Source organism: Ambystoma mexicanum, chromosome 5p (assembly GCF_040938575.1).
Source record: "Ambystoma mexicanum isolate Mex_15411 chromosome 5p, UKY_AmexF1_1, whole genome shotgun sequence".
Taxonomy (NCBI): domain Eukaryota; kingdom Metazoa; phylum Chordata; class Amphibia; order Caudata; family Ambystomatidae; genus Ambystoma; species Ambystoma mexicanum.
In genome coordinates this window covers 981,142,652-981,159,754 of record NC_090930.1, presented here as the reverse complement: position 1 = coordinate 981,159,754, position 17,103 = coordinate 981,142,652, and the positions used below count along the sequence as shown (strand labels likewise).

Here is a 17,103-nt window from a genome sequence, read left to right as displayed (position 1 = left end):
GCTTCAGGAGTAATCGCCCTGGGCACAATAGTTACAAGAAAGCTACCAAGAGTGAAGAGTGCCTCGAGAGTAACCTCCCACGTTACAATAACTCCAATTGAGATATTAAGGGGAGAGATTACTGCGGGAGTAGTCCCCGTCATCAGAAGGTTTGGGGAAAAAGCTAAGGACATTACAGGAGTAATCTCCTGGGAGGAATTACAAGGGTTTATAAGAACAGTCACCATAGACTATCAGAAATAAGCCCTGAAGGCTGAACTAGCTGGACCAGGAGAAGGGAGTCATTCATCCGGCTTAATTTCTGTTTGCTGAACACGTTTCATAATTGGTAGGGCCAGAGTAGCATAGTTTTGGACAGAGGACGGATTATTTAATTTGACAATCGCTCTGATGGCGAGCAGCCGAATTAGAATTCAGTTAGGTAGGGTAGGGCAACCTCTTTAATTGTAGGAAAAGAAAGGTGCTTTTTCTTATTGTTGAATAAAAATCTTGGCTTGAATTGTCACCCAATTCCTTCTTTGGACTTACCACAATGGGTATTTTCACACTATTAGCCACATGTTAATGAACAGATCCAAAGGGAATTCACGCCGAATGCAGCACGCAAAATAAGTTAAAAGTCGGAAACGGTTACACAGATATACAATGTGTTTAAGTTGTTCAAGTGCCTTATTGGGCTGTTTTGCTTCGCACAATATGCCACAGATGGCACAGAAAATACACTGAGTCTTTCAGACAACTCAAGGGTTTTCTTTTTATTTGTGGGACCTATAGCGTCTCTCTTTCTCGTTCTCGGCCCATGAACCTTTTCCCTTACCCAGACATCTGCAGCCCCAGGTTAGTTCTACTGATTGTTAAGCCCTACTCTCTTAGATCGTCACTTATGCTAGAAATGGTGTCCCTAAACGCAGGCTATCTTACTCCCTTCGGGCCTTCCTAACTTTCCCTACTCTAACCAAAGGTTAGTGTTCTATGGGCAGGTTGGACAGTGCCTTGCACTTGTTCTGTATTTACTAGGGTAGATTAATCATGCCCACTTACCTCTATTCCTCTTCTCTTACTACCACTCCCTCCATTTTCTCCAGCATTGGGTCTGGCATGGATTCACATGCTCAAGAATATTCCCTGTCGTCAGGCTGGGAACCCTCAGTAAAAGTAAAAACAGTTTCACTTTAGCTTTAAAACTGTATTTCGCGTCTAAATCAATCATTGTCCTCCGAGTCATACTGCCCCATCCAATGACCGTCCTCTCGCTAAGCTCCACCCCACGTGGCCATCTTCAGATTTGTTAGGGAGAATTCTCTGTTTAGGCTGAATTTCCTAACCTAGTGAGCCCCCCAGCAGCTTTGCTGGATTTTTGGGGTTTATTTTTTTTCTCCTGCCAAGAGTGAGACTCTTTTACCCTCACTCTTGGACATGATTTGAGTGTGTTTCTTTGAATCGAGATGTGTTTAATGGGCTATGGGGTCTTTTACTCCATAGGGTTTCATGTGTTTTTGTGATGTGTGTTGCACAGCACCCTCCGTGCAGTAACACAGGGGTGTCATAGTGACCCCCCAGTATAGACTCCATACCCTGGGACTGACTACTGTCTCCCAGGGCATGTAAAGTCACCATTGACTTTACTAGTCTTAAATTCTGAACAGAACCAGTACAAAACATCATATTGTGGACGTACTGGCTGGGGCAATTTGATTGCCCCAGGGTCTGTTAGTCGAGGTGGCACGTCTCCGTCCCCCCTGATCGAGTTTTGGCTGGTGGCAGTGGATACTACTTTTTATATTCAACCGCGAATATGGGATTTCCCATTGTTTTAGGCTACTATCTTTATTTAATTATTTAAGGTAGCCTCGAACATACCGCCGGTTTATTTAATTAATATTAATTCTCCGGTTGGTATTTTTTGCCAAAACTTGATTCTAAAATGGCGTTTGTGTTCTCTTCTGTGACTCCAACCCAAGTCGAGCCCTTTGTTCCACTTTTTGGCGGGCTTCTCCACAGAAGCCCTCCAAAGTGGTGCCACTATGTCTGGGGTACTTAGGAGGGGTGGAGGGGAATTTAGGCACCCTGTAATGAGTTGCCTAGGCAACTCAAGTCGCACTCCGTCCTGATTGGCCCAAGTGGTGAGCCGGCCGGCTCACCACTTAGCATGTTTGAGTGACAGCCAGGCTGAGTGAATGGGGGTTCGCTGCATAAAAGCAGGGCTTTGGGGACTGGAACTTCAGAAGTCCCCACAGGACCTAAGAATCCGACGAGGGAGAAGCTGAGCCGACCTGCCATGACACCACGACCGGTGGAGCCCTGCTGGACCATCTCACCACTTTTCCCAACGACAGAGGAGATCTCCCGCCGGAGAGTCTTCTTCCTTTGACTGGTGGGGATAACCAGTTTCACTGTCTTTTCGCTTTCCCGACGTATTTCGTGGCCGCCTTGCCCGTGCTAAGCACCCCGGCAACCGGGATACCACGTTTTACAACGACCGCAAGATAAAGGTACCACCTTTTACCGGAAAACTCTGCGGCTGGTTTCTGCCCTGGTAGTGCAACGACCTGCATCTTTCCTCCACGTCGAGATCCTTTCTTCCCCTAGACGACGCCGCAACTTGCAACCACTACCAGGAACAACTGCCACCGCTGGAGGATCCTTCCCACTTAAGGGACCGTGTCCCGCCTGGCTTCCCTTGCAACCGACTGTACGGGGTAGATTTAGCCCCCGGCTTTCGAACCTGGGTTAGCCTGGGACACCCTGGCTAAACTTTTCTAAGCCTCTCTAAACATTTCACTGAACCCTCTGCAAGACTTTCTAAGCCTAGTGTAACTGTGTGATCTTGGGCGCATTTGTGCTCTGCTCTCTCTAAGAGTGGGCCCAGCCTTTGGACTTTGGCTCACCAGTGACTTTTTGCTCTGTGCCTTGCTAATAGTGTTCTTGAATCGTAGAGTGGTGTAATCCTGCATATTCTGTCTTTTTCCCTCCCTTCACAACCTTAGTATAGTGCAATCTAGTTAAGCGCTCACCTCTGTATGAAAATAAGGGGTGTCTTACTGTGATTTTCTAATAAGGGAAAAAGGGGTGTATATATCATAATAGTAACTGTGTTTAGAATATTTTACAATAAGAGTGCTGGAGTGTTTCAACTGTGTATTTATAATTAAATAATTATATTCTTTGATACCAAAGCTCTGGTCAGTGTTTGCTTGTATTATTGTATCTGAGTGCCTATTGAGTATACTTTGCATACTGCCTAACTCTTCTTGAGGGAAGTCTGACTGCTCAGCCACAGCTACCAGGTAAATCTGGGTGGTGCAGACTGCTACCAAGTGGGTTTACTGCTAACACCTGTAGTCTTAAATCTTTTGCAGTGGTCCCTAAGGGAACTGCACAGGTTTCTGCCTAACAAGATTTTTACTACACGCTTCCATTCGTTGCTCTCTGAGCTAGCTATTTTTTCATATATCGGGTGTTTTTTGACAAATTATTAGTAAATTTTGACTGATTTTTGTGTCATTCGACGAGAGGTCGACTACCAGCAGCAGGGACCAACTGTCGGTAAAGATCAGACTACATTGCAGATCATCAGCAAGTTTTGAGAAGGCCCAGGTTTTCGGCCTACTTTGCGCCTTTTCACCATGACCGAAGAAAAGAGATATGTCTTCAAACTCTGCGCAAAGTGTGGATTGAGGGATGTGTTATGATATGATATTATATTTGTATCGCGCTCGTACACAAGTGTTTCATTCGAAGATCGACACCACAAATGTCTGTATTGCCGGCATCTGGACCATGATGAGGAGGTATGCAAGGTTTGCTGGGGATTTTCAAAAAAAGACAAAGAAAAACCACTACAGCAGGCTGGCGGCCTGGTTGAAATCGGGTAAGGCCTCTGACTCTGCTTCAGGGCATGGTCATACTCCAATCAGGACCGGCCGGTACCAGGAATGTAATCCCTCAGAAAAGAGGTTGAGGTCCTTCGAGGACGCCCAGCTCCCAGGTGTCCAAAAGGAGGCCTGACTACACAACATTTATCCCCCTGGGTTCACCCCATCTGCGGATCCCAGTGCGGGGAGGATGAGGTCGCCGTCACCAACTACTTCTACGGTGGGCCTACCAATGTGGGGTGCTCCCCGTAAGAGAAAGTCCTTGACTTCATCTGAACTCTGCTACCTTCGGTGGACAAGGCACTGAAGGAAAGATCGGTGCCATCATCATTGGTGTTTCAGCTTGCCAGAACCGTCCACATCGACGAAGGCTACAACCATCCCGTTGACGATCTCGTTGACGGCCATCACTTTTTCGTTGAAGGTGGAACTGGACATAAAGGTAGTTTCCACGGTCAATATGCCAGCTACTCCTACAGTGTCACTGCCACCAAGGCTTGAGGTGGCTGCTGCAGTGTCTACCAAGGCCCCTGGAAAGGGGACAGCTCTCCCGGCCACTATGTAACAGAAGTCTCCGGAGTCAGGCCGATCCTAAGAAGGGTACAATCTCTCGGGCTGTCCAAGAGAAGCCTGTGCAGATTTACACCAGCTCAGACAAGGACGAGGATGATGTGCCCGAAGATGATTATTTGAACCACGAAGGGGTTCAGGGACCCATCTCAGTGGGGGGATTTCCACGGAGGGAGCCCGGTTCACTGCCTCGCCAAAGAAGGCGCATCAGTGCTGAACCACCACCACCACTTATTCCTTTCACGCCTTACCCGAGAGACATGTCCCTGGACATACTGACAACACTGCACACCATGGTCTCGAAAATCCAGCAGAGACTGCCTCCCACTCCAGGCCCTGCACCGCCTAGGAGCCCACCAGGACCGCAGCCCGGGAGCCATCCGCGGTGCAAGGACCTACAAGGCCCAAGGCATCACCCGACACCTCCACCTCAGGATTTAACTCTGACTGGGGATCCAGCAACGGACACGGGCATGGACACGGGCACAGATACGGCGGCTATGGCCACGGACACCAGCTAGGATGATGACTTTGTGCCAGCAGACAGGGAGCCATTGCGGGTGGATGAACCCCACAGGTCCTCTCCATTGGATGAGGTCAACCTCGTCTCACGCTATGATGTCCAGGGCCTCAGAGGTGTTTCATCTGGTACCTGAGGAGACTAAAAAGGAAGGATTCATTTACCATAGACGTGAGTCGAGGCGGAAGACCATCATGTCCGTCCCCTTACTGGACGATGTCTGGGAGGAGGGCTTGGCCCTAATGAAGACCCCAAGCATCACGCCGCCCAAGTGGTATAGACTTGAGAAGAAATACAGGGTCCCGGACTCAGCAACCAAGTGCCTGAGGCCACAGTCTTCACCGGACGTGTGGTTTCAGCCACGGCCAGGAAGTGGTTGGCGAATCCGTATCCGTACCGAAGCGGAACGCAATGAGGAAAATGATTAACTACACTCGTGCCAGCACCATTAAAGCTGCTACCGCCCTGGCCATTTTGTCCTGCTATGACTGGGAGCTATGTTATAAACTGGGCCCTGTTCTGGACTTCTTACCTGACGATAAGAAAGTGGAAGCTCTGGTGCGGTTCCAGGAAGTCGAAGTGGCCTCGGACCACACCACTACAGTGGCAGTGGACATTGCAGACACAGGTTTCTGGCAAATGGGCAACAGAGTGTCCCTTCGTCGGCAGGGATGGCTCAAAGCCACCAACTTCAGACCAGACGTTCAATCCAAAATGTTGTATTTGCCATTTGATGGTGAGAACCTTTTTGGCAAGACCGTCGACGAGTCTCTGCAAGTTATCAAAACAGACACAGAGATGGAATGTTCGTTGGGTACCCTGCAGCAATGTTGGTCATCGTCCTTTCGTTCCTCGAAAGGAAAGTCTGGCAGGTCCTCCAAGGGTTATAAAACCCCTTATCGTCAACCTTCCCGCTCCACGACGCAAGAGGTGTACAGAGGTCGCTCGCAGGCATACGGTAGCGGTGGACAGCATCAGTGCCGCCCGCAGGGCCCCGACACAGAAATAGGCCTGAACCAGCCATGGACTCGGGCCCCCACTTGTTTACCCCAATGGGAGGCCGGCTGGCTAGGTTCGTCAATGCGTGGAAGAACATCACCACTAACAGATGGGTGCTGGACCTGTGGCTCGACAAGAACATCACATGGCGCAGCTGCTGCAGGAGGTCCATGCCATGTTAAAAAAAAAAGGGGCTATAGAGCCCTTGCCCCAGTGCCTCCGGGGCTCCGGAGTGTACTCCAGATACTTTATGGTCCGAAAGAAGACCGGAACGTGGAGACTAATCCTGGACCTGAGACGCCTCAACAAGTACTTAAAGTCCCATAAATTCAGGATGGTCCTGTTGCAGCACGTGGATGGCCAGCTGGAACAGGGCGACTTCCTGGCATCTCTGGATCTGGAGGACGCCTACTTCCACACCCCATTGAATGGAAACACTGCAAATTCCTGCGGTTGGTGATACAGGGATGACACTATCAGTTCAAGGCGCTCCCCTTTGGCCTGAAGTCGACCCCTAGGATCTTTACGAAGTGCTTGGCTCTGGTGGCGGCCCACCTTCGTCTCAAGGGCATCCATGTCTACCTTTTATCTGGACGATTGGCTCGTCTGATCCTGCTCCCACACACAACAAGGGCTGTCGGTCTGCTGACGGATTTGGGATTTTCCATAAATTATCCTAAGTCGTCCTGCTTGGGTGCCCGACTCAACACATTGACGTGTCTGGCGTCGCCCTTGGAAGAGAGGGTGGTAGCCATCGTGGAGAAGGTACAGAGCCTGTCAGCGGCACAGTTGGCTATGGTGCAAGCCGTCAAGTCGCTGCTGGTCATGATGTCCTCCTGCATCAACCTCACCTGCCTTTGCAGACTGCAGATGAGACCCCTTCGGGAGTTTCTGGATGCGAGGTGGCTTTAGGTCTCAGGATCCTGGAAGGACAAGATCACCCTCAACGAGGAATTCTGACGGGGCAATACAGTGGTGCGGCATGCACCCTCATCTCTTGGAAAGGGCTCTGTTCCAAGTTCTGTCATACCAGGAGACAGTCATCATAACAGATGCTTCTCTGTAACTTTGAGGAGCCCACAGCGGGCATTTGCACACCAGAGGCCTCTGGCTACCAGAAGAAAAGACTCTTCACATTAACGTCCTGGAGCTTTGGCCCGTCTTCTGGGCCCTGAAATCCTTTCTGCCGTCGCTGAAGGGCAAGGTGGTGAGGATCTTCACGGACAACACCACCACCATGTTCTACATCCGGAAACAGGGCAGAACGTGCTCTCTGGTTCTCTCCAAGGAGGCCCAGGAGCTGTGGTGCTGAGCCCTCCATCAGGTCATGTTTCTCGTCCCTTTCCACCTGGCAGGCACCAAGAACACCATTGCAGACCCGCTCAGCAGGGAGCTGCGTTCCTGCCACGAGCGGGAACTACGCCAGGACCAAAGGGATATTCTATTCTCGAATGGGGTCAGCCTCAGATTGACCTCTTTACGACAGCGATGAACTCCAAGTGTCAGAGGTTCGCCAGCAGGTTCCCGCAGCCGAAAAGCATGGGGAATACTTTCTTGTTCTTCCTTTACGTCGTTCTGCCGTTCCCACTCTTGCTACGAGTGATCAACACACTCAGACAGTGTCACTGCAGGATGATACTGGCCGCCCTGGCGTGGCGGCGGCAGATATGGTACCCAGACCTGCTACGTCTGTCGAGAGCGCCATCCATCAGGCTGCCTCTACTTCCCAATATTCTCACCAGAGAAGGAGGAGTGATTCTACCCCACGACCCAGCGTCACTGATCCTCAGGTCCTGGCTCCTGCAGCCCTAGAATTTGGACATTATTCTTTGTCAATAGATTGTAAGGACATCCTGGCCAAAGCGAAAGCCTCTTCCACATTAAAGTGCTACAGCCATAAATGGAAGCAATTCTCTGTATGGTGCCAGGCGCAGAGGATCACTCCCCTGTGTGCCACAGCCCTGCAGCTCCTGCCATACCTGCTTTCCATGGACAAGACTGGACTGGCTCACGCCTCTATCAGGGTGCACTTGGCCACCATATCCTGTTACACCGGGTAGGCCTTCCCTATGGTCTCACAGACTCCTGAAGGACTGCATACGTGGCCTCTTCAGGGCTTTCCCTCGGGTGAAGGCTCCAGCTTGGGAACTCAATGTGGTGTTAACTAAACTCATGGGGGCACCCTTCGAACCAATGCATCTGGTTCGCCTGAAGATCCTCCTGTGAAAGACGGCTTTCCTCGTGGCGATCACCTCGGCCAGGTGGGTCAGGGAGATCCAGGCCCTGTTCTGCAAATAGCCATACTTATCGTTCCATGCTACAAGGGTGGTGCTGCGTACACACCCCACCTTTATGCCGAAGTGGCGTTGGAGTTCCAACACAACAAGCCTTTGGTGTTGCCTGTATTCTTCCCAAATCTGTCGTCGTCCATGGAGATGGTGTTGCATTTTGCTGGACGTTGCTCGTGCCTTGACATGCACGAAACGATTTCGGAATACTTCTTAGTAGTTTGTCAATTTTGGACCTGTAAATCACAGAAAGGCCTTGTAAAAGGCTTCCATCTCCAAGTGGCTCTCCGGCTGCATCATGCAGTGTCATCGGCTGGCTAACAGGCTTCTTCCGTGCCGGCAGAGAGCCCACTCCACCAGAGCCATCGCAGCAACAACAGCGTTTCTCTCTGGTGTGCCCCTCCTTGACATCTGCAGGGCTGCTACATGGAAGTCAATGCACACCTTTACAAGCTTCTACTGCGTCGACAGGGATTCCAGGGAGGAGTCCCGGGTCGGCCAAGCGGTGCTGTGCAACCTGTTCACTTGAGGTGAGTCTGTTCCAGGGGTGAGCACTTTATTGCTCCTTTTGAGCCTTGCTACCTCCCGTGGTTGTGTATATGTACTGCTGTGTAATGGTTATTCATGACCATGTGAATCCATGCCAGTTCCCATGCCGGAGAAGGTTTAAGTTACTTACCTGTAACTCTTGTTCTTCAGCATGGGTCTGACATGGATTTGCATGCAAATCCTCCTTCCTGCCCCTCACGCTCTCCTTGGTTCATACTGCCACTTTACAGGCTTACCATAGCTGAAGATGGCCACCAGGGGTGGAATTTACAGAGAGGACTGTCATTGGATGGGGGCAGTATGACCCAGAGGACAGTGATTGGTTTAGAGGAGAAATACAGCTGTAAAGCTAAAGTGAAACTGTTTTTTCTTTTACTAAGGATTCCCAGCCCAAAGACAGGGAATATTCATGAGCATTTGAATCCATGGCAGACCCATGCTGTAGAGCAAGAGTTACAGGTAAGCAACTTAAACCTTCTCCTCCCTCCAATCCTTCATCCCTTTGATGCTTCACTCCTATTCCCTGCCTCCACCGTTTTGATATAATCCCTCCTCCCACTCCTCTTTGGTCCGTCTTTAATGTCTGGTCTGACTTTGGTATAAGAACAATAGATGAAGACCAGGGTCTGGGATCTCTGAATTACCCCTAAGTCGATCATTTGCTGCAGCTCATCCGTTATTGTTCATTTTCGGGCTTAAGCCAACCCTTAAGGTTTCAGGTGGATTATTTTCCCTGGTGTACTCTGTATTTGATGAACGAACACCTGGACTCTTTCGACTTGGTGGGGAATATATCTGGAAACTGGTTCATGTACTCTGCCAACTCTTGTTCTTTGGTGGTCAGACCGGGTGAGATGGCCACTCACTTCACTTCCAATGATAAGGGCACCATCTGAGTGTAAGCATATAATAACAACACCTGGGGACTGCTGTTCTCACTCCAGGCCTTGTTTGTTGATGTGATGCAGTTGGGAGGGTTTCCTCCGGTCGACCTGTTGTACCTTGTAGGTGACGTGCGAATATACTTCAGTGATGATATAGGGACCATGACACTTGGCTAATAGTTAATTTTCAGTGGTTGGCAGTAGCACCATGACTTGGCCTACCTTTTGAAATGTACATAGTCTTGCTTTCTTGATATAGACCTTCTGTCTGGGCTGCTTTCATGTGAGACTTTACTAGTTCTTGCACCATATCCATATCTCCTGAAGTGTTTTGGATCATTGGGTGGTCACTCGAGGTGGTGACTGTTAGGCCCTTTCCGTTATTTGCGACGAATGTCTAAGACATCTATTAGGTTTTCTCCCATACACCAGTTCAAAGGGGTAGAATCCTGTAGAGGTCTGGGGGGTAATGATTTCCTGACCTTTAGGGCTCCAGCCGTCCTACAATATCCATTTGGATGCGTTGGAATGGCTTCTCTTTGAAGGGGGAGGATGTTGATGAATCTTGAGTAAGTCGTCTGGTGACGTCTTCTGGCATGTGGGGCAGCAGACACAGAACTGCTTGATCTCTGCATAACCTTCCGGCCAGTAGAATCAACTAAGTAGAGTTTTTTGGGTCTTCCCCAGCCCCAGATGCCCAACCGTGAGGTTTGAATGTACCGGCTCCAGTACAGCTCAACTGAGAGCTTTTGGGGCTAATAACTGATACTAGTTGCTTATCATCTCCTCAAGGGTTTATATTGACTTACTAGAGGATACCTCTTTTCTCGATGAGGTGGGGCATCTTCAGGGTTTGGATCTCTGCCTACGAGTATAGGCGTTTCCTGGCTTGGTCCAAGAGGGGATCCATCTCTTTGATTCAGCAAATTCTGCAGAGGCTTAGAAGCTATCTGGTCTGTCACTCGGCTTCTTGGTCTCTAATCAACTATTCAAAATCCTCTTGCACCGCCTCTGTAGAATCAATGGTTTCCAGTTCTTCATTCTTTGGTATTAGACATTTCTCACAAATGAGTTGGGCAATTGGTTGCCCAGCTTTTAGCTAAGTTGTAGCACCTTGATTTCTCCCCAATAATCCAGGTCCAGCACTCCCCCTCCAAGCTCAAAGCACTTCTTAAGGGACTACCGTGACTTCGGGTCTCCCCTGCCATAGGTTAAATCTGGCATCTCCACTTTCAAGCCAGTCCGACCAAGTCCTGGCCCCTCGGAGGTATGGTCACTTTTTCATCTGAAAATTAGTCACAGCCTGAAGCACTCAGGGTGACTCTGATAGGAAGAAGGGTGGTGCTGGTCAACCTGACAAGACTCAACATCTTAGAGCAATAGGGGATCCTCTATATCGGGGCCATAGGATCCCACTTGACGCTTTCAGGGACCCAGTGCCAGCAGGATGGTAAGTGCCCTAGATAAATACAGAGATATCCTCCTTTGACTTTTACAAATTAAATATGTTGTATAATTTCCTTCACTCCGCCACCCCGACCTCCCCCAACAATTTTTCTCTGGAACTCAGGTTGAAGCCTTGTTGGCGTTGCAACCCCATATCATAAATGTGGGCCAATTCAGCCTTCTGCATATAGGAACATGCAAGTGCACTAGCCAAGCCCAAGCCCTCTTACTTTTTACGCAATATAAATGTTTCAATGTATATTCAAAAATGAAGTGCCTTAGCCAACATTTAACTACCATTTGTAACAAAGTGATATAGTTAACTACTGCATTTTTGAGAGAATTGTTTAACTGTGTTTACATTTTACCATTTCAGATGAGAAGTATTTTTCATATGAAAGCAATCTAAAACAAACTGTTTTATGAATGATTGCTTTAAAACAGCAAAATGACTGCATATAAGTCACATGTAATTATATAAGTTAAGGAGCTGTAAGAGCACACACCACATAAACTTCCCTTCCTTCTCAGTTCAAAAGTGTAACAGGGCCTATGGCTCGAATAGAAGAAAGCAAACCCTGTTCACTTAAAGGTGAGTAGCTTTTAGTCTCGGGAAAATAGAAAAAACACATTTGTTGGAAGTGAACATAATTTTTAAGAAGAGGAAGCAAGCATGGGATTGAATGGATTTGCCCCTCAGTGCATATATTACAAGCAAAGCATAGTCAAACCCACACAAGAGTTCCAGTCGCCGGATAGGATGAGGTCATTATTTTTTACATGCATCTTATATCCTACTAGAAAAAGGTACCCATACTCCGCACGGGTGCTGCAGACGGACATGAGAACCCTGATCAATTGTTGAAAATCAATGATCCTGCAGGTTGCTGTTCCGAGTCACTTATCGATTGATGTGTTTTGCACTCTGAAGTAAACTGCACGGAGAATGGGCACATATTGAAGTAAGACAGACACAAGTCACCACAGTTCAAGGGTGTTTATCGAACTTTCACAAGGGTTTGAAAAACACCTATTTAAACCAAAATCTACAGATGGCAGCAAGCTACGACCATCAAATAATAACAATGCAGTACTAGTGGAGTCTTGTCAAAATAAAATGGCCTATACTAAAAAACCTATTGCCAATCCTTACCGTAATTTACAAATAGTGTGGGGGAATGTCCATGCAAAAGAAAGAAGTGTTCACAAAATAATAAGTCAGGTTGTTTGGGCTGTTGGCCTCCCTTCCCCATGTTTTCAACATGGGGCAAGGCAGTTCACTTGAGCCAAGCACACACACTTGCTTCCTCAACACAAGGCTACATTTCCAATTCCAGCATCAGGCCCTTCTGTGCCCAAGTCTCTTTCCTCATCAGAGTCTCTTGATTCAGAGGGCCTCATTTACAAAACAAAAACAATAAGTAATTTTCTTCTTCTACTTGTGTAATTCGGGTCTCTCTCCCTAGATCCCCCTCAGCCGGGCTCATATCCCTTTATTTTTTTTATGGTTCCAAAGATATGCCTTCTCGGGTGACTCACAGTTCACCGCGGATCCCCCTCAGCCGGGCTCAGATCCCTTTTACACTTTCAATTAGTCTCCCTCAGCCGGACTTGAAACAATTGCAGTTCACTTTATACTTATCGAAGACTTTCGATTGTGCACAGGGTTTAGCTTGACCCATCGCAGGACTACTTTGATACAAAGTTCCTTTTTTACAACGCAGTCGCCATTCAGTTGGATACCTTACAGAGACCTTCAAATGAGTACCCATGTGGCACCGACAACTCTGTACACAGTATTTTATTTGGCTTTTTCAAAGTACATTCACTCCTTTAGTTTCAACTTGTTCGCTCCTCTCATTACATGTGCTCCAAACACTGTCCTTTGTGGATTTCTTCATACAGTGTTGCTGCTTGCAACCTTGGTTCAAACACAAGCTGATTTTGTATCAGTTTCTCCGACTTAGCGGCTGTGCTGCTTTTACTGGCGCGGCTTTCTTGCAGGAGCCAAGGACAGCGCCACGGCAGCAATCGCTCCTCCCGGCCTGGGTTATCGACACAGGAGCCCCCCTGATACCTTTATTGCACAGTGCAGGATTGTTCAACTTCAGTTCCTGCCCCTTTCTCACTTTCCACGGCTCGTGAAAATAGCAGTTTCTAGAGGTGAAGGGTACTTTCCTCCTTGCAACCCTCTCTGGTCTCGCCGCCTTCTTCCTGTGTTAAACTGCCATCTTGGAACTGCTGCTTCCTCATGTGCTGTTCCTCGCTGAGAGTGTGCTTTCATGCTCCACCTTTTATCCATGTGGGTAAGTGTGATGGGAGTCCGGTGTGTGCAATGATCAGTAATTGCCTGACCATGGTGTTGGATATGCCAGGTATACGGCTCTGGTGTTAGTCCGTTGTCGCTCATGTTGAACTGTTTGTGAGAAAGTGTTTCCAATTTCAGGTAACCGTCTCATGTGTGAAGGGGCTGAAATCCGGGGAAAGTTGTCGGGTGTACAAATGTCATGTAGCCAGTGATGTCAGGAGGTTCCTAACTGGTAACTATGCAACATTTGGGGTAGATTGTTAGTATAATTTCCCCTGTTATTGCATAATGTCTTTTGGTGTCTGGCTTGGTTTAAGCGAGTAGAACATTTAGCATAATTTTAGGGGTTTTTCACCTTTTTCACATGCTTCTAGATAGTGAAATGAAATATTTAAAACATTTTGACAAGTCAGTCCTGTGATGCACAGATTTTACTGTCAGTTCTCGCATATAAAATATACAGAGGTTATTAAACCCGTTATATATGTTAGTGGTTAAAATTGCACATTTCTTTGAAATGGCGTAGGCAGTGATGGTACAGTAAAAAATGCATTTACGCCAGGATAGGACGACACAGCTCTAAATCATGCAGAGACACAGTAGAGAGACGGTCTGCTGATCAGGTCTAGGTGGCGGCCTTACCGTGTCAGTTATATGGCATGTGGATGTCTCGTTTCTTCGGGGGTGAGAGGGCCTGGCTGCTACCTTGCTAGCTATGCATTGCCATAGTTACTTCCTTTAGGCAGTGCTTCTTTTTGAAGTGAAGGGTCCGAACAGGAGGCGAAGGGGCCCCTTCTTGAACACCTCCTCCCCAAGTGGTGTGAGTCCAGCCACACTACATTTTATTTTGCAGTTGTGGTCTTGCCCTAAAAAGGCTGCATATCAAGTTTTATGGGTCATATTAAATGGATGGCTGTTAGAAACCAGGGAATGGTCACCAAAGGGAACTGTTGTCTTTGTGGTGTCAGGAATATATATTTTTCAGAAACTCCTCCAGTGGTAATAGTATTTTTCACAGATGCCTTCCAGCAATGCCGGTCTTTTTGGCTTTAACACTAGCTGCAACAGTATTTTCATTACCATTACTGTCGCAATAGCAGAAAACCTTTTATCAGGTCTGACTACTCAAATTAGTACTGTTGGTGTTGCTATTTAACACCTGTTGACTTAATGCACATGATGCCGCCAACCCCCTTAACAAGGCCCACAGTCCAGGTGATTAGAACCATCAGCATTTACTAACGTTAGTGTTAGTACATTTAGAGGTAACATATTCACTAGGCTCAGTTCTAGGAGTCCAAAGGTTTTGTGATTTTTTTGTTGTTGCTTCTATGTTAGAGGTCCATATTTCTCAACGATCTTTGGTACTCTTTCTTTTCTCCATCCAGGCATATTTTAAAAAGAACTGTTGGGGGTTCTATAATAGAGCCTTCCATAGATACACTATTAAATAACTTTATAACAAGGTTGCTTTCACTTTTAATCTTGTTAGGAGGGAATGATATGACCTAGCAGTGGATCAACCATGTACTGTAATCCACAGAGTTAGTTATACTATGGTTTCAGGCTGAACATCAACCTATAGCAGTTAAACAATTTCACATTAGTCGGTTTCATTCCCAATGTCCTTTCTTTGTCCAGAGTATCACTAGGAGTTCTGCATACTCTAGATTCTGCAGAGGAGCATCAGGTCAGTGACGACCACATCAAAGATTTCAAGTTAGTAGTGCAAATTCTAAATGCATTTAGCTTGACTATGAGGGCAATAGTAAGGTTGTGTCAAAGTGATGAATTTGAAGAGGGACTTCATCTTTTAATAAATGCTGATAGCAGATGGATTCAATAAAATGATAACGCAGCAGCTAAGGCATTATTAGGTACCATACCTTTAAATAAAATGCTTAATGAACTGACATTGAGCTCTGTGCACACTTTCAGTCGCCTTTAAAGACTCTTCCAAAGACAGGATCAGTTTTAGGCATAGCTTGTTGACTAGCCCAGGGCACACTTGATATACTCTCTATAGTCATGCACCGCTCTGTGGAAAATGCCCACAGGCTACTTTTAACTTTTTAGAGGTTAGGTTACCTCTTCTCAAATGGTGGCAAAATGATACTCCATATGAGAGGAACCCAGAAGCAGAAACAGTGTTGTAGATCAATAAATATTTAACACTGAAACGTTGTGTTTAATTGAAACCAAATAGAAATTTAAAAATGAGGTTGCAGAACAAGTTTGTTTTTAAATCAATTCAGATATGTAACATATACTTGCTCTTTTCTTGTGCCATTTTACTACTGATTTGTATTCTTTTTTATATCGCAGGCTTTATTTTGATGAACCGAAGTTGTCTCAGTGGTTGACCTTGACAGTGCATGGCTTTGCAGATAGTCCTGTTTCCTGGAGAGAAAATGAACACGGATTCCATAAGGGCGGAGAAAATGTGTACAATTTTGTCATTTTTAATAACCAGGACTATTGGCTTCAGATGGCTGTTGGCACAAATGATGACTGCCCGCCTTGACATGCATTCTCAACCAGCACGTTGCTGGCATTCAGCCTTTGAATTGCATTATGGCGTGATTAAGTGCTTCAGGGAGAAATGAAATAGGTCGATAGCATTTATTAGGTTGTTCAAATAGTTACCACGATTTCTTGTAACCTCTACAGACCTCAGGTTAGTGGGGGAGAAGAGCAACCCTGGAGTCTGTCAGCCAAGGTATATAAGCTGTCAAAATGGCCTTCATGTATTCTCTTGTTCAACCATCCTTGTTGTGATTTTAACTAAACCGTATTTGTTCGAAACAATGATCTGATGTTCCCCTTGTGCTTAACATGTGCTTTGGCACATTAGGGGCCCTATGCCATAATTGTGAGTAGTGTGAAAATGGACGGGCTTACGAATCCCATTGGTTCACTATCATGTGCGTTGTTATAAGCAAATTCTTTCAGAGTGGTTGAAGATGCAGCAAAGGATGAAGTTGATTTTTGGTATTTCTGTTTTATAGCAACTTCTTTCCCATGGCCATGCCACAGGCCCAATCTGAAAAAGTATTGCAGGATTACCATGAATTAAAACTCTCATGTAAATGAACCTTGAGAATTGGATTTGTTTTAAAATATGAATAGAAGGAATGGTTTAGCATATATTCTTATTGTATGCAAATGGCAGAATTATTAAAGTGTTCATACTGTCTAGGTAATGAAATCTTGATTGTGAATTGTTCGAGAAAATAATTGCTACTTTCCCAAACGAGTGCTTTTCTTTTCCGCAAATTTGACATACTTTTCATGAGTTATATTTTTTATATAGCGCTTGCTAGCACAGATTGTTGGCCCTCTGCAGTGCTGCAAATAACAGTTATTATTGTTGTACAACTCAGCCGATGTCTATCTGTCTCATTGTGATTCAAACCTGTGACATTGATATTTCTCATGAATCGCTTAAGAGGGTGCCATAGTTGTCTTAGAATATTTAATGCGTCTCTGTGACTAGAAAACATGGTGAATATGTATACTTTGTGTATTTACATCCTTTATTTACCCGTAGGCACAAACCTGTTTTTGGCATTCATTAAACAATGTTTTTTTTTAAATAGTGTTGCCTAATTTTATAATCACACCTGATGGCAGACTGTCTAATTAGATATTTGTTGTACAAATG

General features: G+C 46.5%; 1 protein-coding gene across 4 annotated transcripts in view; it reads left to right on the top strand.

Annotated features, from left to right (window-relative positions):
• The window catches only part of RPP40 (ribonuclease P/MRP subunit p40), an 872,477-nt gene extending 855,442 nt beyond the window's left edge, over nucleotides 1-17,035 (top strand). For 2 of the 4 annotated variants that reach the window (XM_069613449.1, XM_069613450.1), the window contains exon 8: nucleotides 15,765-17,035. In XM_069613449.1, the coding sequence (XP_069469550.1) occupies nucleotides 15,765-15,963 (199 nt within the window). In that variant the 3' untranslated portion in view covers nucleotides 15,964-17,035. The remainder of the gene's footprint in view (nucleotides 1-15,764) is intronic. The other 2 variants (XR_011274228.1, XR_011274227.1) reach the window with 2 other exon arrangements.
• The last annotated feature ends 68 nt before the right edge of the window (nucleotides 17,036-17,103 follow it).